At 52.3% G+C, this 20,647-nt stretch overlaps 1 protein-coding gene across 6 annotated transcripts in view; it reads left to right on the top strand.

Annotated features, from left to right (window-relative positions):
• The window catches only part of SMAD6 (SMAD family member 6), a 77,930-nt gene extending 57,567 nt beyond the window's left edge, over positions 1 to 20,363 (top strand). For 4 of the 6 annotated variants that reach the window (XM_045581299.1, XM_036438047.2, XM_036438037.2 and 1 more), the window contains one exon: positions 19,421 to 20,071. In XM_045581299.1, the coding sequence (XP_045437255.1) occupies positions 19,421 to 19,962 (542 nt within the window). In that variant the 3' untranslated portion in view covers positions 19,963 to 20,071. Of the gene's footprint in view, positions 1 to 19,420 lie in introns of all 6 variants that reach the window. The other 2 variants (XR_006741541.1, XM_036438020.2) reach the window with 2 other exon arrangements.
• The last annotated feature ends 284 nt before the right edge of the window (positions 20,364 to 20,647 follow it).

The following is a 20,647-nucleotide window of genomic DNA, read 5'->3' as shown; positions in this document are numbered from 1 at the left end:
AGGGCGGTTTTTGTTTGGGGGGAGAAAATATATGTGTGTAGCCCACCTAATAATTTGGAACTGGCCTGAAGGAATGATGATTTAAAAAACAAAACAAAACAAGACTCTCTTCGATTTCCTTTGACATCTCTGTTCGTTTCTGTTGACTTCAGCCTCCGGCCCTTCCCTCGCCACAGGATTAAATTCCTCCAGGAAGCCTATGGGCCTGTGGGGGCTGGGGCCAGGCCAGGGAGACCCAGAGCCGCCAGTCTCCCCGGGGTGCCTCTGTCCGGGCGCTACCCCGAAGCCTGCCAGCACAGGGACCCCTGGGGAAGGCAGAGCCCCTCCAAGTGGCACTGACTTTGAGCAAGGAGTCATTCTCCCTCCACCTTCCATCCCCTGATTTTGGAGGTGCTTAGCCCACAGGCGTTTAGTGAGCCTGAGAGAGGTGCCTCCTAAACAAATGTTCTTCTTGCATCTCAGTGGCACTTCTGTTGGCTGGACCCCAAACCCACAATGAGTGGTTCCTGAAAACATCCTGCCCACTCTTTCCCCTCAGGGAATTCGCTCCCAGGGTTCCAGGGTGGAGCTCCCTGTGTTCAAGGCCTGGGCAGGGCAGTGCTTGTGGCTGGGTCAGAGCAGTCAGGAGGGGGCGCCTCGGAAAGGTGGAGATGGTCAGATGCTGGCGTGGTTCTTGGTGGGTCTTTGTAAATGAGTGAGTCAGTGTGTCCATTTTATCGTAAAAGCCATGAGGAGGGAGAGGGTTGAACCTAGTGGATGCTCAGATTCCATATGAACAGAAAAGGTCCTTTAGATCAAACTGTGTGTCAACTACGAAACCCGGGGTGTATGTGGCAGAAGGTCCATCTGGTGGCAGGATGCATGACGTGACCAGCCCCAGCCTCAGTGTTTTAAATAAATATATACATATACATATACACATTTATGTATATTTATTTATTATTGTTTTCAGAGAGGAAGGGAGAGGGGGAGATAGAAACATCAATGAAGTGAGAAAATCATTGATCAGCTGCCCCCTACTGGGGATTGAGCCTGCAACCCAGGCATGTGCCCTGACCTCCAGGTTAACGGGTCGACGCTCAACCACTGAGCCATACCAGCCGGGCCTCAGTGCTTTTGTTGTTCTTACCTGAGAGCGGTTTTTGAAGCCCAAAGGAGTTGGGGGGGGAGGGAGGAAGAGGATCTGCTGGGACACCCGGCTTCCCTGCCTCACAAGGTGAGTCTGCCCCCAGGGACACGAGCCTGGGGAGCACCTCGGAGGCTGCTTCTGTCCCCCAGGGATCCTGGTAGTACAGACAAGGTCTGAAATGCCCACGACTTAGAAGGTGGAGGGTGAATAAACTGACTCTCTGCCCGAGGGCAGGGCCACTTGGAGAGAGGCTCTGCCTTCCTCAGGGGTCCCTGAGCCGGCGGGCTTCGGGGTAGCGCCAGGACAGAGGCACCCCGGGGAGACTGGCGGCTCTGGGTCTCCCTGGCACGGCTCCAGCCCCCACGTGCCCCAAGACTTGGGCGGTTGCTCCTGCCTCGGTGGCCTTGGGGACCTGCCCAGCCGGAACCTGCCATTCCCCCGTCAGTGCCGCCTCCCCAACTTGGCAGGGCCTTCTCCTCGAGCTGGAGCAGCCCTCGGCATTTCCAGCTTGGCCCGCTGCCCGCCGCTGGGGCCTTGCAGTCTGTCCCTCGCAGGCCAGGACCAACACACCCTCTCAGCTGATGGCTGGCTTCCCCGTGCGCCTGGGGCCTCTTCCGGCCACCCCACACTCCCCCAGCTAGTCTGTGGGCCTCTCACCTTGCCTGCTCCTCCAAAAATTTTAAGTGTCGCTTTCTCCGGGGGAGAGAACGTGGGGCCTGGTGAATCTGTGCATCACCGAGGAGGCCATACACGTCCCTGCCGCATCTCCTGCAGTTGACGCCCGAGGGGGCCTCTCTCTCGGAGATGCCCCAGTTGGCTGGGTGCCCTGGACAAATGCCCTGGGAAGCGCTGCTTCTTTCAGGTGGGTTTAGAGATAACCGGGTGGCGTGTTGGTGTGCAGGAGCAGCCAAGGGCTACCCTACCGGCCTTTCCTGGGCAGCCACCGCGGGGCCTGGAGGTCCCGCGGACACTGGAGGCTCAGCCATCCAGGCGGCTGGCTTCCTTTGCAATCACTGCACGGGACCCTGACCACTCAGCGATTCCTCACCCGTTCTGGGGAATTGGGCGGACGGTTGGGGAGAACACTGTCTCATAAACCACGCTTTGGGATTTTTCAAATACTGTAAACTATGATGCTAACCGTTAGAGGTCATTCGGAGATCTGCTGTAGTGAACAGATAAGAGCAATTTGTAATTGGTTCGCCCATTGTTTATACAGCGCTAGTAGGATAAACAGTTCTCCTGAACCTTGTTTATATTTTGCATTTGTTTATCGAAACTATTTTTTTTTTTTTTAAACTTGAACCCAGCTGCTTTCGGAATTATTACAGTTTGGATTTATGAGTCCTAATTAATGGTGCTTTATTGTATGTGTACAATAATTTATCTTGGCAGTATGCGTGCTTTATCCACAAGCAGCCTCAGTGCTTCCCGGCCCTGTGGCTCAGTGGCTGAGCGTCACCCTAGGAACGAACGGTTCAGCTCCCAGTCGGGGTACATGCCGGGCTGCGGCCTCGATCCCTAGTAAGGGGCGTCCAGGGAACATCACTGATGTTTCTGTCTCTCCCTCTCCCTTCCTCTCTGACATGAATAAAAGTAGGTTTAAAAGATAAAAACAAGAGTGTCACTGTTACAGGAAGACCTGAGGGACAAGTTATTTGTCCTACCAGATCCAAAGTAGACCTGTTGCAGGGAAGATAAAGCGTGAGATTTGTAAGGTCTTTCCAGGCCTTAAGGGTTTGAGTCCCCGGGCTTGCCTGGCTCAGTGGACACTCCAGGGAGGTTCACGTACGGAGGGTTTGTATGGATCCGGTGGGGGATACTTGGTGGCGATTTCCAATAACAAACATTTATCCTTTTTTATGACCTGATATATTCCTTCTACCATTTTTGTCTTACACTGGGTTATATCTTGCCTTTGATATTCATCCAGCTAGCACCGACATCAACCTTTTAGCATTACTTCTAACTAGGAATTAAAGATCCTACTTATTTTTAAAAATATATTTTATTGAATTTTTATAGAGAGGAAGGGAGAGAGCTAGAGAGCTAGAAACGTCAATCGACTGGCTGCCTCTTGCACACCCCCTACCGGGGATGTGCCCGTAACCAACGTACATGCCCTTGACCGGAATTGAACCTGGGACCTTTCAGTCTGCAGACCGACGCTCTACCGCTGAGCCAAACCGGTTTCGGCAAAGATCCTACTTATTACCCCATATCAGCCAAGGGTTCAGCACTGGTGTTAGGAAAATTGTGCTCTGATTTCATGAGTGTGGTCCCTCACAAACGTGGTTTGAGGGGAGTGGGGGGGGAGGTAGTACCTTTCACACCATGGCGGGTCACTTAGTTCTGTTGATCCCAAATTTCTTCTGGGTGTTTGTCCATGCAAAGGCCTCCCAGAGACTTGACCCAGACATAGAGGGGTTCACACATCCATGCTTCCCCTTACTACCCCGAAGACACCGCAACAGCTTTAATAGCTCTGAACTCACCATAGCCTCGCCTGCCCTCCGCTCACCAGCTGCCGGTCACTTCTTCACCCAGTGAGGATAGTGAGCCATGAAGTGAGAGAGAGGAGCGCCCCCTGCCTGGCCTCTGGGTTTGCCTCTTAGCTTTGTTTTAAATATTGGTGTCTCCCTTTGTGGCTAGTGAGAAGTATCAGGGGGGAGGGTGTACCACGTACCCCCTTCCTAGACACACACACACACACACACACACACACGCAGGTCAGGGGGATGGATCCCCCATTTCACTGACTTCCAGAAACAGGCATGTTGTGGTTTTATGATGATAATGGCACACATGTTGGATCGGCCCTGTGGGATGGATTTGGGGAAAGGAGGCTTCTGGGTATTTGGACCTTCTGCTGTTACTTTAAACCGGTTTTAAGTGTCCTTTATTGCAGCCATGGCCACAAGATAGGGCTGGGGTGTTGTGAGATGTTTGATGTAACTGAAAGGGCCTGGCCTGCGAGCTCCACACTGAGGAGGAAGTGGTTAGGTGGCCAGGAATGCAACCTGTGCCTCCCAGATTAATTAATAATTGGGAGCTGGCCCCCAGCCAGGCGGAGCGGGAGATACTGTGAACAAAGAGTGGTTAACTGCAGTGGGGGAAGGAAAAGTTTGACTTTGCCTGTGGCTAAGAGGGAAGTTCACAATGGCCATGATTTATGGGCTGAATTACTTGGGATCCTCCTTCGTGGCCCCAACGTGGGCCTGTGCTCCAGGAATGCAGACCGGGGGCCTGCAGGGCCGTTTGTGCCTGCTGGGAAGGAAGGAGGAGAGGGTGGGGGGCGGCGTGGCAGGCGCCAGCCTCGGTGGAGGAGGTGCAGTCACACCCGTGGGAGAGGGGTTGCCCTGCCTGCTGTGACTGGGTTTAGGCAGCAGTGTGGTGCCTCCCCGGGCACACTTTGCAAGGGGGAATGGAAGGAAGAGTGGCTGTGGACTGGCTGCTCTGGGTTCACACTCCTCCTCATGGGCTGAGTGCCTTGGACAAGGGGCTTAATCTCCTGCACCTTCAGTCCTCCTTCGTAAGATCATACCTGCCTTTTAGCATTGTCCGCGGGGTTAAATGTGTGGGTAGCTGATGCTCAATAGCAGCTGGATTCCCATACAGTGTTTCCCAAGCTTTTGACATATGTGTACCCCTTCTATAATTTCCGTAACGCTGAGTACCCCTCGTACTCATGAGAACGTAGAATTAGGCGCAGTGCGTATCCCCACCAAACTCCGGTGCAACGCGTACCCCCACCAAACTCTTCCCGTACCCCCGGGGGTACGCGCACCACACTTTGGGGAACACTGCGGATAGGATAACTGGAAAGGGCACCTGCAGCCACTCTATAAACAGGATCCTTACGTAGCAAATCCCTGCCAGTGTTTGCTGGCCCGTGCACACCAGGTGCACGATGCTTTGTACCCTGTCAGGAAAGGCATTCTCTGGATTTGGGGGTTGAGGCATGGGGCTCAGGTCTGTGTCTGCTAGCCTGAGGGACCTCACGGACTGGCTGGCTCCCTTTCTCCTCTGCACCTCCCTCCCCAGATCAGACAGGCCATCCCTTTTCAGGCATCTTGGAACTGGGGCAAGGATGGCCCCAGCAGCTTTAAGCCGCTTCCACTGTGCACAGTAGCACAGCCACAAACACGAGGCGGGGTCACCGAGGGTCACGGGGTGAGCTTCTGCCAAGCCCGTGGGTCATTTTGCAACACTTTCGCATGGAACATTTGAATTTTATGTCACTGCATTCTTTACAGCAAATATTAGTGTTTAATTGTGGCTTAATGATCTCTCCAGTCAATATTAGCTTTCTGGTTATTATAAAGTACTCCTGTGTGTTCCAGAAATACACAAGCATGATCGAGGCAACCCTCACTTGTAAGAAAATCTCAGGTGGAGAAATCTGCGTTCACTGGCGTGGAATATGCACTTTTGTGTCATAAAAGGACATTTTAAAGGAAATGATTTAACGCAAGGTTTATTTTAAAATTGAATTTCTTTGCCGCTGGGACTTTAATTTGGGGTTGTTTTTAATGTAAATAAGGCAGGTGTATTTTGACTTGCAAAGGTCACAGGACACTGTCTTGTTGGTAAGCGACAACAGGCCAGTGTCGGATGAGGCGTATTTTTGAGAGCTTTGCAAGCAAGAAAGCCAGCCCCCCACACTCTTCTTGGTTTTCCATTCAGAGACAACATGCTCCCTGTTCCTTCACCCTCATAGACATAGCAAAGCAGAGAAATGAAACCACCCCCATCGCCAGAGGAGATGGCTGCAGGCTGTAGGTGATCCCGCCCCCCCGCCCCCCCCCCTCAGCCGCCGAAACAAACCTTGCCTATAGTGGTGAGCTCCTCCTGTGTTCCATGGGCCAGCTGCTTCTCCCTCCCTGCCTCGGTGTCCTGGCACTGAGCATCAGAGGTGTCACATCTGTGGGATGGGAACAGTACTGCTGCTGCGCCTTTTTCAAACACAGGGGAAATCTGATGACTTCCCACGTTAAGAGCACCCTTGTCAGGCGGCACAGCCACCGGTCCCAGGGGAGGAGGGACAGAGGTGAGAGCAGCCTGATCTCAGGCCAGCCTGCCCCCCGGTGGGGGGTGGAGACACCCTCCCGATGACGGCATCCGTGAGAATATCACAGGGGATTCAGACCCAGGGACTGGGGAAGGCTTTGCAGACGAGGTGACGTCGGGGTCTTGCCGGTTGAGTAAGCTCATGTTCCTGGAGGGCTGGTTACCGTTTGGGGCCTCCCTCTGAGTGAAGAATGAAGTGAGAGGAAACCAGTGCTGAGCAGGGCCTGCTGAGCAGGTAGGCGACACGTGCCCCGTGCCTCGTGCCTCGCTCAGGCCGGCGCTCAGAGGGGCCTCCCCTCAGCTTAACGCTCTGCTTTCACCTTTGAAATTCTGGATGATTTTCAAACAAAGAGCCTTGCTGCCCTTCCCCCTCTACCTCCCACTCACCTTCCCACCGTAACAGAGCTGTGAAGATTCGCACCAGTTCGCGCCTCTGCTGCCTTTGGTCTTGGGGAGCCTTGCTGATCCAGAGACAGCGGGATGGACAAAGTGCACGCAGAGTGGGTTGCTAAGGGTCCCAGGAAGCAGGAGATGACGAGGCCAGGGATTTGTGGGGGCCTCCCCTGGTCATCCGCTGGGATGTTTGTCTACTACTGTGGCAGGTTCAACAGCATTGAGACAGGCTGTTGGAGGGCGATTTTGAGGTACTTTGCTTTTCTGGCTCTATACTGGGTCCAAGTAGAAGTCTGAGGCAGGAGGTTTGCTAATGAAACTCCAATTGTATTGGGGAATTAAAAGAAAAATTGAAGTGCCCCAAATTGTCCTAACTCTGGGAACCTGCAGAGCAGGAATGTTCCTTGAAGCACAACACTGCTGTCTGCCACCGACCTGATCCATCCCTGCCCCTCCTGCCTGCACTGTCCCCATCTGAACCCCCAAAGGGCCAGCTTTGTTCTCTGTGGTCTGGGAGTCAGCAGGGAAGTCAAAGTTGGATTGAATCCGTGAACTTTGGCACCTAGAGCCTAAGATGAAAGCCCAGACTCAGCTCAGCACCCAGAAGACCAGCCAGGGGCCTGGTTTGTGTGTGGATTCAGGAATTCAGCCATCCGCAGTGCAGACCCCCAGGCAGGGAAGGTCTGGAGCCCCTCCCCTGATGGGGACCAAGGTCCTTAGCTTCATCAACTTCTCTTTCCCAGCCCCATGTGAAAAGCCAGGCTTTCCCAACCCCTGGGGCCAGAGGGTCTCTGGGTAGGAAAACAAACAAACACACCGAGTCTGACTTTCTGATAAAACAAAAGAGGACTTGGAATGGGAGCAAAGTTCAGTGAGGCCTTTTATTGCTGAAATTGGTTCTCAAAACATGGGCTGATTTTATAAGCTGTTTATCACTGTCTCTTCCCTCAGACACTGTCACCATCCTTCCCTCCCAGCGCACAGGAACCAGAATTCTCCCACCTGCCTGCCAGTGCTTCTGGCGCGGAGTCTGATCCCTCGGCTGTGATGGGGGAGGTCACGTTGGCAGCCTCGGTGTGGCTCTCGGAAGCCGCAGCTGCCCGCACTGAGAAGGATGCACTGAGCCCTGCCGATGTGGCCCAGTGGTTGAACATCGACCTATAAATCAGGAGGTCATGGTTCCATTCCCAGTCAGGGCACATGCCCAGGTTGTAGGCTCGATCCTCAGGAAGGGGGTTGTGCAGGAGACAGCCAATCAATGATTCTCTCTCATCATTGATGTTTCTGTCTCTCACTCCCTTTCTGAAAGATATATGTAATGAAAAGAAGGGCGCACCAAGGCCTCGGCAGAAAAGCCACTGGTCCCTGGGCCCGGGGAAGCTGGGACAGTCTTGCCAGGGCTCCAGAGCGAGATGGATGCTGATGGAAGCCGGGCCCCAGGTCTTGTCCTCCGGCAGGTCTGCCTGTTAGGGCCTGGGCTAACGCTTGCTTTATGTCCGGTTGCAAGATGAGTTCAGCTTTTCGGGATTTGTTTGAAAATGGCACAAGACCAAAGAATGGGAACCTTACCACCTTGGCCCAGGCTGCCACTTTGTTCCGCTGGAGGTACGGGGCCCGCAGGCTGGGGTCAGAGCGCCAAGGCTGAGACCAGGGCCTTCCAGCAGGGTTTGCAGGCGCCCTCTAGAGAAGGCCAGTTACAGCCCATCTGGGCAGCCACTGACTGGCCTTCTCTCTGTATCCCTCCTGAGCCCTCTGGGCCAGGGACTCTGAGGACTCCCCAGAATAGCAGAGGGAGCTGACGAGGCAGCACAGAGGGGTCAGGGTGGGCTCAGAGTCAGGCCAGCCAGTCGGATTCCCATGCTGCACTGCTGCTGGCCTCTGCCTTGGGGTCTGTGTGAATGGGCTTGGGGAGTTCGGGAGGGAGAACTGATGTAGAGCACAGAGCACCCAGCAGCCTCCCACCCCCCAGTGACTCAGCCAGGGTTAGCTGCCAGGATCTTCATTGGTTATTGTAGCACAGGATTTGTCTGTATGCTGCTTGTGTTTTGGAGGGATGACGGGAGCAGGGAGTGTACAGGAGAAACTGAAAAACCAAAAAGTGTATGTGTTTGCAGGGCTGTGTAGGAGCCATAGAAGGTGGTAGTGGCCACACCCAAGGACCCCTTTTAATGTCCAGTCTTTATGGAGCCTCCATGTGCCGGTATGGAGTGCACATAGCTGTGTCCCTCTGCTCTTACCCTGCAGTCCTCTGGGGTTTTGCAGTCCACAGGTTACCATGGGAGTAATGCAAAGGCCCTTGTCTCTAAGCCTAAAGATGAGTTCAAATCCCAGCTTTGCAACTTCCTAGCTGAGGACTATGACTTTCAGGCCTCAGCGCCTTCATCTTAAAATGGGAAATGATTGAGAAGATGAGTAATATGTCGTGATGGTACCTTTAAAATGCTTCATACTCTGCCTGGTATTTGCTAAAGGTTTATTAAATGTCAGCTGACATCATCATCATCATCATCATCATCATTGGCTGGTTGGTTTTATTATCACCACCACTACTACTACTGTTATGACTTCTCCTTGGTTCTCAACTCCATTGGTACATCTTATCCTTGCAGGTATTGTTACCTAATATGAATACCCTTATGAAACCAAACAAGCTGAATCAATCTAGTAAATAATTTACACAAATAATATATAGAGGTAGGTGTACAGTGGTAATAATATTAGTAAAAATAATAGTAGCTGTTACTTATGGACTGCTTTGCTTTTTTGAACCAGGCATTATTAGACACACTTGAGGTAAGCACTGATTGCACCCCCATTTTACAGATTAGGACACTGAGGCCCCAGGGGCGAAGTCACTTGCCCAAGACTTCACAGCTGGCGAGTGGCAGAGCTGAGCTTTATATGCAGGCAGTTTGGCTCCTGGGCCCACGTTAATCCAGTCCTGTGCAGGAGATAACCAACCGATGGTCCTAGCCATGTGGCTAATTTCTGCTGTGACCTTGGGAAATCACTTTAGCTCTTTGGGCCTCAGTTTGGGCATTTGCAGTGAATTTTGGCCACATGGACTGCACCATTTTTGGCCTTCCTCCTCCCTCCCCTCTGCTCACTGACATTTTCCTTTTGCATTTCTGTTTACTCTCTGTCTTGGGGGTAAACCCTGCCACCAGCACATTTGCGGCTGGTTGACTGTCTGGTAAGCACCATCCTTGGCCTCAGGTGACCAGCGGCTGGAAGAGCCCCCAAGGTGGACCCTGTGTAGGCGGCCGTGGTGGCCAGACCGCCCGTGATGTAATGACCGATTAGGAACTTCCTCTTGGAAGCCTGGCTTCCTCCAGGAGCCAAAGGTGCTGCCTCTGAGGTGGGGGTTGGGGGCGGGGGGCGGGAGCAAATCAGAGGAAACTCCTGTCAGCTGGGCCCTGCTTTTGGAAAGAGTTCAGCAGAGAGGCTTGGTCTAAGCTGTTGACCATTAATGGGGCCTGTGTACATTCCTTCTGCTTTTACTGCCGGAGCCCAGCGAATAAAGGTCTGTTCGCTCCCTCCCTTCACAAAGAAAAAAAAAAAAGGAGCCTTTAATTAATGCTGCGTCTTTGGACTCGCTGCAAAACCTGAAGCCATTTCTGCAGCTTAAAATGACAAAAGAAGTTTAAGTGGAAATTCCCCTCCCCCCTTTAAGTTTGATAACAAAAACTACTTATCTAATGGGCAAACAAGGCTTTTAAAGGGGTGTTAGGTTAACCAGATGCAGGGCCCCGTAATTATTCCCAGGCCTGGGAGCCCTGGATGAAAAAGCTGCCGGTGGGACTGGAACTTGAAGCCACAGGCATGACGGGGGACAGAAGAAAGGCGTTTTCCAGGGGGACGGGAGCCCCAGCCGGGCTTGTAGAAAGGGGACTGGACGAGCCAGCCCTGGGTTTCCCTCGGGCTCTGCCACCGCCTTGCTGGATGGTCCAGGGCAGATCACTGATCTCTTGGAGCTTCTGTCTCTGAATCTCCCTTCCCAGCTCCCCGTGGGGCCTGGGGCTGCTCTGCCCTCGCTTCCTGCTCATTGAGGTGCGGCTGGGCCGGCCCTTTCCACCCAGACCTGGGAGGGGCAGGGGGGCTCCGGTGGCCCAAGAGGGGTATGGAGCTGCGTGCGGCCAAGGCTGTGGACATAGAGGAACATGGGGTGAGGTGGACAAGCCAGGACCCTGGAGACCGAGAGGACTCTGGCTGGCCTCCTGCAAACACTGAGCCTCTCTGTCTAGCTCCCTTAGAGTCAGTCTACTCTAAGGGATCAGAAACAATCTCGGCACATCTTAGGTTCCCTTCTCAGGATGGCGGAGGCCAAGGCGGTCTGGCCAAAGGGAAGGGGGGTGGGGGGATCCAGAGGAAAACAAGCTGCATCGCGTGTGCTCCAGCGTTTGGAGCGTGCGGCCCACGGGGGAGCACACAGGAACGCTCCTGCCCTTTGTTTTGACAGAAAACTGCTGATTCGAAGACACTACAGGCTTCTCTTGGGATTTCAGCTCTCCCCGCCTCCCCCAGACGGCACTCAGCCCCCTTGGTGCCTCAGCACCCCCACAAAATTACATGTTGGGCTCACAGCACCCTCCCGGGCAGGGCAGAGCGGCCAAGAGGAAGAAATGCCAGCCCTCGGAGTGGCTGGCTCCAGTTGAGGGGAGCGGGCCTATTGTGAGCCTGTCTCCTCCGGCCCACCACAGCCAGCCACCTCCCTCTGGCGGCAGGAATGTGGGCACCACCAGGAAGCTGAGCCACCCCTGCCCTGCGGCCTGGAAACTCAGGGCTGTCCCCGCCGGGCGGCCACAGAGCCCTGCTGAGCCCCTCCACCACCGGAGCTAGCCTGGGCAGAACAGTTTTACTTTCTAAATTTTAGTTCTTTCCTGGCCTCATACCCACAGTGAAATCCACAGCTCTCGGGTGTCTAGGTCATGGTTTTTTACCGTGTGTATACCTGCGTACCCATTGTACCAATCGGGATTTCAGACATGTCCATCACCCCACCCACCCACTCATGCTCCTTCCCAGTCATCCCTACTCCTCAGAGGTCATCCCTGTGCTGATTTCTGTCACTGTCGGTTAGTGTTGTCTATTGGAGAATCTCATATCCATGGACACAAATAGCACTTCTGTGGGCTGCCGGCAACCCAGGCTTCTGCTGTGCATTGTTCTGTGTTTCAGTAGTTTTTTTCCTTTTTATTGGTTAGTCACATCCTATTGTATGGATGTACCCTGCTCTTTGTATTGGTTTTTTTTTTTTAAATTTTATTTCACTCTTTTTTTCTTTTTACCTTTTGTTTTGTAATGACAGTTTATATTCAATATTATTTTGTATTGGTTTCAGGGGTACAGCAGTGGTTAGACAATCAGTTACTTTACAGAGTGACCCTGAGGTGTTTCAGGTACTCACCTGGCACCATACATAGTTATTACAATACTAGAGGCCCGGTGCACGGATTCGTGCATGTAGTGGGGGAGGGGGTGTAGGGGGAGGGAGGAGGTCCTTCAGCCTGGCCTGCACCCTCTTGCAATCCAGGTTCCCTCAGGGGATGTCCAGCTGCCTCGTCCCCGAATTGGCAGTCCGACATCCCCCAAGGGATGTAGCAGTGTGTCCAGCTGCAGGCTGCCAGGGAGGAGCCCGAGCCGGGGCCAGGAGCCACACTGCTCGCACTTATCTGGCCTGCTACCACCTCTCAGTAGTGCTGCTGCAGAGTCAGGAAAGGCTCCTTGTCGCTGCAGCTGTGCTCGCAAGCCATAAGCCTGGCTTCTGGCTGAACAGTGCCCCCCTGTGGGAGTGCACTGACAACCAGGGGGCAGCTTCTGCATTGAGCGTCTGCCTCCTGGTGGTCAGTGTGTGTATTAGCGACTGGTCAACCAGTCGTTCCAGTCATTCGGTTGTAATAGTCGCTTAGGCTTTTATATATATAGATTATTGACTATATTCTCTATGCTGTACTTTACATCCCCGTGACTTTTTTGTAAATACCAACCTATACTTCTTAATCCATTTACCTTTTTACCCAGCCCCCCAACCCCACTCCCCTCTGATAGCCATCAGTCTGATCTCTGTATCTATGAGTCTGTTTCTATTGTATTTGTTACTTTGTTCTTTAGATTCCACATATAAATGAAATCATATGGCATTTGTCTTTTCTCTCTCTGATTCATTTCACTTAGCATAATACCTTGTAGGTCCATTCATGCTGTCACAGATGGTAAGATTTATTTATGTTTTTTTTAAGACATGCTTAGAGAGAGGAAAGAAGGGAAGGGAGAGAGAGAAACATTGATGTGAGAGAGACTATTATTTGCCTCCTGTATCTGCCCCAGTCAAGGATTGAACTCACAATTTAGGTTATGTGCCCTGTCCAGGACTTGACTGGTATCCTTTCCTTCTGTGCACAGGACAACACTCAACCAACTGGCAAGGCAAATTTCATTCTTTATGACCAATACTGCATTGTATATTTGTACCACAACTTTTTATCCACTTGTCTGTTTACATATCTTGGGTTCTATATAATAAAGAAGGAATATATTAATTAATTGTCACGCCCTCAAAGATGGTGGTGCCCAATCCCCTCAGCCCCGCTGTGTGCCTTCCTCTGGAGTCCCCCAGTCCTCTCAGACCCCCAGCCACCCAGGGCTGCCAGAGGCTCAGGTAACCATGGCTGGCCGAGGCTTGCACTGCCGGCAGTGGCAGCAGCAGAGGTGTGATGGGGGGTCGCCTTCCCCTGATCGCCGGTCACCTCCCACCCCTGAGGGCTCCCAGACTGTTAGAGGGGGCAGGCTGGGCTGAGGGGACTCCCCCTCATCTAGTGCATGAATTTTCCTGCCCCGGGCCTCTGGTTATAAATAATGCTGCAGTGAACATAGGGGTGCATATATTCTTCTGAATTGGTGTTTCAGGTTTCTTCAGATCTATATCCAGAAGTGGAAACGCTGGGTCATATGGCAGCTCCATATTTAATTTTTTTGAGGAAACTCCATACTGTTTTCCGCAGTGGCTGCACCAGTCTGCATTCCCACCAACAGTGCACTATGGTTCCCTTTTCCCCACATCCTCACCAATGCTTGTTGCTTATTGATTTATTGATGATAGCCATTCTGACAGGTGTGAGGTAATATCTCATTGTGGTTTTAATTTGCATTTCTATGACGATTAGTGACATTGAGTGTCTTGTCATATCTATTGTGCATCTGTATGTTCTCTTTGGAGTAGTGTCTATTCAGGTCCTCAGCCTATTTTTAGTTGGATTGGTCCTTTTTGTTCATTTGTTTGTTTTCTGTTGTATTTGAGTTGTATGAGTTCTTTGTACGTTTTGGATATTAACCCATTATCAGATGTATCATTGGCGAATATGTTCTTCCATTTGGTAGACTATCTTTTCATGTCGATGGTTTCCTTTGCAAAAACTTTTTAATTTGATGTCATCTGTTTGCTTACTTTTTCTTTTGTTCCCCTTGCCTTAGGAGATAATATCAGAACAAAATACTGCCAAGAGAAATGTCAGCCATTTTACTACCTGTTTTCTTCTAGGCATTTTATAGTTTCGAGTGGCACATTTAAGTCTTTAATCCATTTTGAGTTTATTCCTGAATATGGTGTAAGAAGGTGGTCTAGTTTGTTTGTTTTGTTCAATGTTCCTAACACCATTGATTGAATAGACTGTTTTTACCCCATGATACGTTCTTGCCTCCTTTGGCATATATTAATTGACCATGTACTATATTGGTGTGGGTTTATTTCTGGGCTCTGTTGTGTTTCTTTGAGCTCTGTGTCTGTTTTTATGCCAGGGATGTACTTTACCACCTTAGTCCATTTGAGCTGCTGTAACAAAATACCATAGACTGACTGGGTGGCTTAAGTAGCACATTTATTTCTCACCGTTCTGGAGGCTAGGAAGTCCAAGGTGAAGGTGCCAGCAGATTTGGTGTGTAGTAGGGGCCCATGTCTATAATAGGTCATAGATGGCTTCTTGTTGTTGCTCCTCGCATTCCGAAGGGTCAGAGAGCTCTGCATGCCTTCTGTAAGGGCACTGATCCCATTCACGACCCTCAGGACCTTCTAAAGGCCCCACCTTTCCAAACTCCATCCCACTGGCGTTAGGATTTCAACATGTGAATTTGAAAGGGACATACATGTGCAGTCTGTAGCATCCATTCTTCTGTTGGACATCTGGGCAGTTTTCCAAGATTGGGTGACGATGAGTAGAATTGCTGTGAACATCCACTAAGTCACAGAAACTTAGAGCTGACTGTTTCGGAGGGAAGACTGAGGCCAGGAGAAGGAGGTCGCCTTCCTGATCAGAGCCAGGAGGCGGGACACCTGGCAGATGAGCACCAGACTGCGCCTCTCCTCTCCTCCTCCCCCCGGAACCGTCCCGGCCGGGACCCAGCGTCTGGCTGGGAATTAGGCCAGGCCCCGAGCAGGGGTGGTGAGCAGGAGTTTCGGTCAGAGCTCGGTCATCTTTGATGTTGTTCATTCGAGTCTGACTCCCCAGCATTTATTTGCAATTAAGGAGCTGGTTCCTAATTAGGCTGATGGCTAGACCGCAGCCTTGGAGCCAGGAGGAGAAAAAGATCTTCTGCAAGAGACTGTCCCCCTGCGCCGAGTGGCAGCTCCGGCTGCAGATGGGAGGTGAGGTGTGGAGGGCGGAATGGGGCTTTGTTTCACTTTGGGGGCGCCTGCCCTCTCACTCAAAGACAGCGTGCCAGCTTCTGTCAGACACTGCAGGAGATATGAATACACACATGTATGTTTGTACATGTGTGTGCAGTGAAATAGTGCCTCAGCAGTACACCTTTGTTCTAGACATTTACTCATTGCTTCATTATTTTGCTTCTGAATACCCATACCCAGGCTGGGAGCTAAACCTTAACAGTTCCCAAAGGGCATTGCTGTCCACGGTCCTATGTAACCCCCATGGTGGTGACTGGGGGTGGGTCATACTCCCAATGCCCCTGGGGATCCCTGGTCTCTGAAGAGTCAGGCCGGTGCTGGGACCAGTAAACAGCCGGCTACTTCTTTCTGCACCCAGGTGTCTGCTCCTGGGAGTTTCCAGAAAACCCACAGATAGGCTGTGTGAGTGAGGCACTCAGTGATGGATAAGCCTGTTTCCAAATGGGGAGACTGAGGCTTGTCCACAGCCACACATGTAGTCCGTGGTGAGAGCTATGTAGGTCTGCCTCAATGCAGTCTATCGCAATTCTGAAACCTTTAGATCATGTGACAAGCATTAGCTTAGAATTCTGAGGTGTCAAGTTCTGGTCTCCGTTCTGCCGCACCCTACTGCATGTCCTAAGGTGAGTCACCCTGCACCCAGGGGCGCCATCTTTCGGGCACAAAGACATTGGATTCAATCAGTGGTTCACACAGGCTAGTTTTAGGACTAAGTTTTCATTGGTCTATCATGAAAGAAATAAGAAAATTTCTTATAATCTAAATGCAGTGGTTTTCAACCCTTTTCATCTCATGGCGCACATAAATCAATTACTAAAATACTGCGGCATACCAAAAATATACATATATACCCAATACATCCAAAATAGGTGTAATTTTGATGCCCTTTTTGCTCCAAAGTGACTTTTTTTAAAAAAAAAAATCAGGTGCCTATACTTATATATAAAGATTTATAGCACCAAGAATTAACTAATCAGATGCAACCTTATTATGCAATGTGATCAATAATATGCAACTCTATTATATGACCTATATGGTTCAAGAAAGGGCATTCACACTGGTTGGCTATTGTCACTTTTGTTTTGACAATCTAAAGGAAAATAGGTCAGTGCCCCTGACTAAATAGTTGGGTAGTGCATGTTTTTAAAATTGTTGTAGCACATTGGTTGAAAATTGCTGATCTAAAGATATTAACTTTAAAATTTCTGACTTTTTTTTAATATCAAATTATACTTCTGTAATTTTGTTAGGGTTAAGTTACACTTTTTAAAAATATTTTTCCCCCCGTTGATTTCAGAGAGGAAGGGAGAGCGAGAGACAAATAGAAAAACAATGATGAGAGAGGTTCATTGACCCATTGCCTCCTGCACACCCCGCACTGGGAATCAAGCCCGAAACCCGGGAATCGAACCATGACCTCCCATGCTGGCTGGGCAAATTACACTTCCTTTTGTGCTAGTGATATTAGATGGGGATTTTTAATGTCATGACAAAATGAAAATCTTGGGAATTTTTAATATCATGACAAAATAAAACATTCCCAACCTCTCTGTTACACAGTGTATTGGTTTGGGGCTCCCTGGATAAGATGCTGTCATGGGGGAGCCCTGAGACCCCAAGAGCTGGATGGGGATGGGGATTTCCCCAGAACATGGTGCTGGCTCACCAGTTGGCTTGTTCTTAGATCAGACCTGCAACTCAAGGCCTTGCCCACCATCCCCTTGGGCCCGGGCCATGGCCCCCACCTGCTGAGCAGGATTCTGAAGGGGGTGAGGACAGTGTGCCAGCAGTTGAGATGTATTTTATCTTTCCCTTTTACTGGCTCGGAGAGCACAGTAGGGATACATGCAGCCTTGGGCCAGACACAGAGAGAACTGAGACCCACGCCTTCCCGAGGGAGAGTCTAGCCTAGCCAGGGGCAGTGACACCTGCTCAGGCCGAGGAGGGGCTGAGCCTGTCATTGCACAGGAGGGGGGGGGGGGGTCAGAGGGCTTTTCTGAGGCCTCGGTCCATCTCCTGGAATTTGGAAGACTTGGCCGGGAGCCCAGGCCTGAGGAGGTGTCCCCAGAGTGCAGGAGGTGAGCCCTGGCCCAGGCAGGGCCCCTGAGCCAGGGAGCTGGGGCGGGCAGGTTGGGCCCTCGGCAGCCCTGTTAGGTTTGTCCCCGAACCTCACATTTCACCATCCCTGTGAGGGAGGTAAAGCCACGAACACAGGTCTTGATTTGGGGGGGGGGGGGGGGAGAGGGGGTTTACAAATGATCAGGGGGCATTTGGCTTGGCTGGTGGGAGGAGGGGACAGAAAGTCCCATCTGGCCTCGGATGGAAAGCCTTAGGGGAGATGGGAGAGAGGAAGTTCCCACCCCCACCTCGTCCCAGTATCCTCACCTGGACTCCCCTCCCTCTTCTCTCTCTTGTACAATGGAGCAGTTCACCCTGGGGCAGAGGTGGCTTTTCCTGAGCCTTATCTGGGAAAGGGGGTGGCAGGAATCCTGCACGGTGACACTGCTGGGAGTCCTTGGGGAGGGAAGGACTTTGTTTGGAGGCGGGGCGGAGTGACTCACAGACTGTGGGTAAGCACCTCTGGGACACACAGACCATGAGAACAGTCACGGTTACAGATAGGGACACTGAGGCTTAGGGGAGGGGGGGACCTGTTCAGTGTGCATGGGATTTAGGGGGGAGTCTGCCTGGGGTGTGGAGAAGCACTCCAGCCTGGAACTGATGCTGGCTACAGGACTCAACAGTGTGTGCCCTCCGCCTGTGAGGGCACCCTCCCCGGGCCTCAGTTGCTGTGCCTATGAAATGGGGTGATAACAGGGGTGAACCAGGGCTGTTGTGCAGAAGGCACCCAGCTCACGGAAGGCACTGAGGGGTTCCTGTTGCCTGTCCTGTTGCCCAGAGTTCTCCAGACAAAGCTTCTTTGCTTCTCCACCTCTTTCTGCCGAGAGCACCATGACATTCTTTGCTTGGTGAGGAGGTAGGTCAGTGCTGGAGTTTGATGGCCAGGCTGGGATGGTGCTCGGGAACTCCCAACCAGTGCCAGATGGGCAGGTGGGTGGATGGATGGAGAGGGGCAAAGGCTTGGGTGTTCCTGGCTGCCCACCTGCTGGGACTGGCCTCGTGCCCACAGCTTGGTCATTCACTATGGGATCGAGTTGTCTGTCTGCAGGCTAAGGGGCAGGTCAGCGAGGGCAGGGAGTAGGGCCTCTTAACTCACGTGACAATCGGCTGGACCCATGCGGGCCCTGGACGGAGGGTGTGAGGTAAAACGATGCTGCCTCAGGAGCTGGGCTGGGACCTGAAGCCAGTCCTAGAAGGAGGGGCCTGCCCTTTGGGGCTGTGCCCAGCACAAGGCCGCAGAGCCGGCAGCTTGTGGGAGGCCCCTCAGGCAGACAGCTTCCTGCTGGGTAGCTGGGTGGAGGAGGTGTCAGGGGGCCTGTCACCCTGCTGCCCGGGGCTTGTGGGTAGGGCTGAGCTGACTGTCAGAGCTGACCTCGCTCGGGCTCCTTGGTGAGGTTGTTAGCAGGGTTTTTTCTCCGGTTTAGTTGGACTTTGGTCAGTGTCTCTTGGAGAACTGGAGCCATAGAGCGAGCGCCTTTGCTGTGTTCTCATCAGGCCTCCAGCAGAATTCTCCCTCTGAGCGAAAGCCCCGGCCAGGGCCCGGGTGGGGACATGCCACCTGGCTAGGCATCCTGGGTGCCCACCTGCTCCTCAGAGCTGTGAGCTCAAAGGGAAAGAGCAGATGCTACAGGGCTTCTGAATCTGAGAAGCTGCCCCCACAGGAGAGCAGCGAGGATGGGGCTGCGCTTCAAGGCAGACTGCAGCGTGCGTGTGTGTGTGTGTGGTGTGCATGTGTGCGAGCGCGCGTGTGCGCGCGTGCGTGTGCGTGCGTGTGCGCGAGCACGTGTGCGTGTGTGTGTGCGTGCGTGTGCGTGTGTGTGTGTGTGTGTGTGTGTGTGTGTAGGGGGCGGTGCCCTCCTGTGTGTTAAACTTCCGAGGACAGCCTGGCACACAGTACGTGCTGCTGACGTCTGTGTTGACCGCTAGACACACACCCCAGCCCCCACCGGCCAGGCAGGAGCGCCGCCTCCGCCCCCGCTACCCCAGCCCGAATAACTGACACCCCTCGCCCTGTGCTTGCCCCGCAGACGCCAGCATGTCTCCGGACGCCACCAAGCCGAGCCACTGGTGCAGCGTGGCCTACTGGGAGCACCGAACGCGCGTGGGCCGCCTCTACGCGGTGTACGACCAGGCCGTCAGCATCTTCTACGACCTACCTCAGGGCAGCGGCTTCTGCCTGGGCCAGCTCAACCTGGAGCAGCGCAGCGAGTCGGTGCAGCGGACGCGCAGCAAGATCGGCTTCGGCATCCTGCTCAGCAAGGAGCCCGACGGCGTGTGGGCCTACAACCGGGGCGAGCACCCCATCTTCGTCAACTCCCCGACGCTGGACGCCCCCGGCGGCCGCACCCTCGTGGTGCGCAAGGTGCCGCCCGGCTACTCCATCAAGGTGTTCGACTTCGAGCGCTCGGGCCTGCTCCAGCACGGGCCCGAGCCCGACGCCGCCGACGGCCCCTACGACCCCAACAGCGTGCGCATCAGCTTCGCCAAGGGCTGGGGGCCCTGCTACTCGCGGCAGTTCATCACCTCCTGCCCCTGCTGGCTGGAGATCCTGCTCAACAACCACAGATAGCGGCCGCCGCCAGGGAGGGCCCGTGCCAGAGACACAGCCCCCACGGACGAAACCCCCCCAAATATCATCTACCTAGATTTAATATAAAGTTTTATATATTATATGGAAATATATATTATACTTGTAATTATGGAGTCATTTTTACAATGTAATTATTTATGTATGGTGCAATGTGTGTATATGGACAAAACAAGAAAGACGCACTTTGGCTTATAATTCTTTCAATACAGATATATTTTCTTTCTTTTCCTCCTCCTCCCTCTTCTTTTTTTTTTTTTTTTAAGAAAACGATACAGCAGAGCTAGGTGGAAAAGCCTGGGTTTGGTGTATGGTTTCTGAAATATTAATGCCTAGACAAAATGCTAATACCAGTCACTCATTGATAATAAAGTATTCGCATTATAGGTTTTTTTTTTTTTTTTTTTTTTTTTTTTTTTTTTTTTTTTTTTTTTAACTGTCTTCTTTGTAACAGAGAGGGACATGCATGGTGGGTTTCTGGCCCATCAGACATCCTGAACTTGGACCGATCCCTTTGCCAGGTAAAGAGTAGCGGGGATAAACTGAAAAGGGAGGAAGGGCATGCTTGCTTTTAAGACCACAGGAATTCCGTTGTTCCTTCTTCCCCGTGGCTGTGGTGTGTCCACAGGGTGGGGAGGAGGAGGGAAAGGGGGCAGTGTTGGGGCCC

Source organism: Pipistrellus kuhlii, unplaced genomic scaffold (assembly GCF_014108245.1).
Source record: "Pipistrellus kuhlii isolate mPipKuh1 unplaced genomic scaffold, mPipKuh1.p scaffold_m20_p_1, whole genome shotgun sequence".
Taxonomy (NCBI): domain Eukaryota; kingdom Metazoa; phylum Chordata; class Mammalia; order Chiroptera; family Vespertilionidae; genus Pipistrellus; species Pipistrellus kuhlii.
This window is presented reverse-complemented; position numbering and strand designations above follow the sequence as displayed.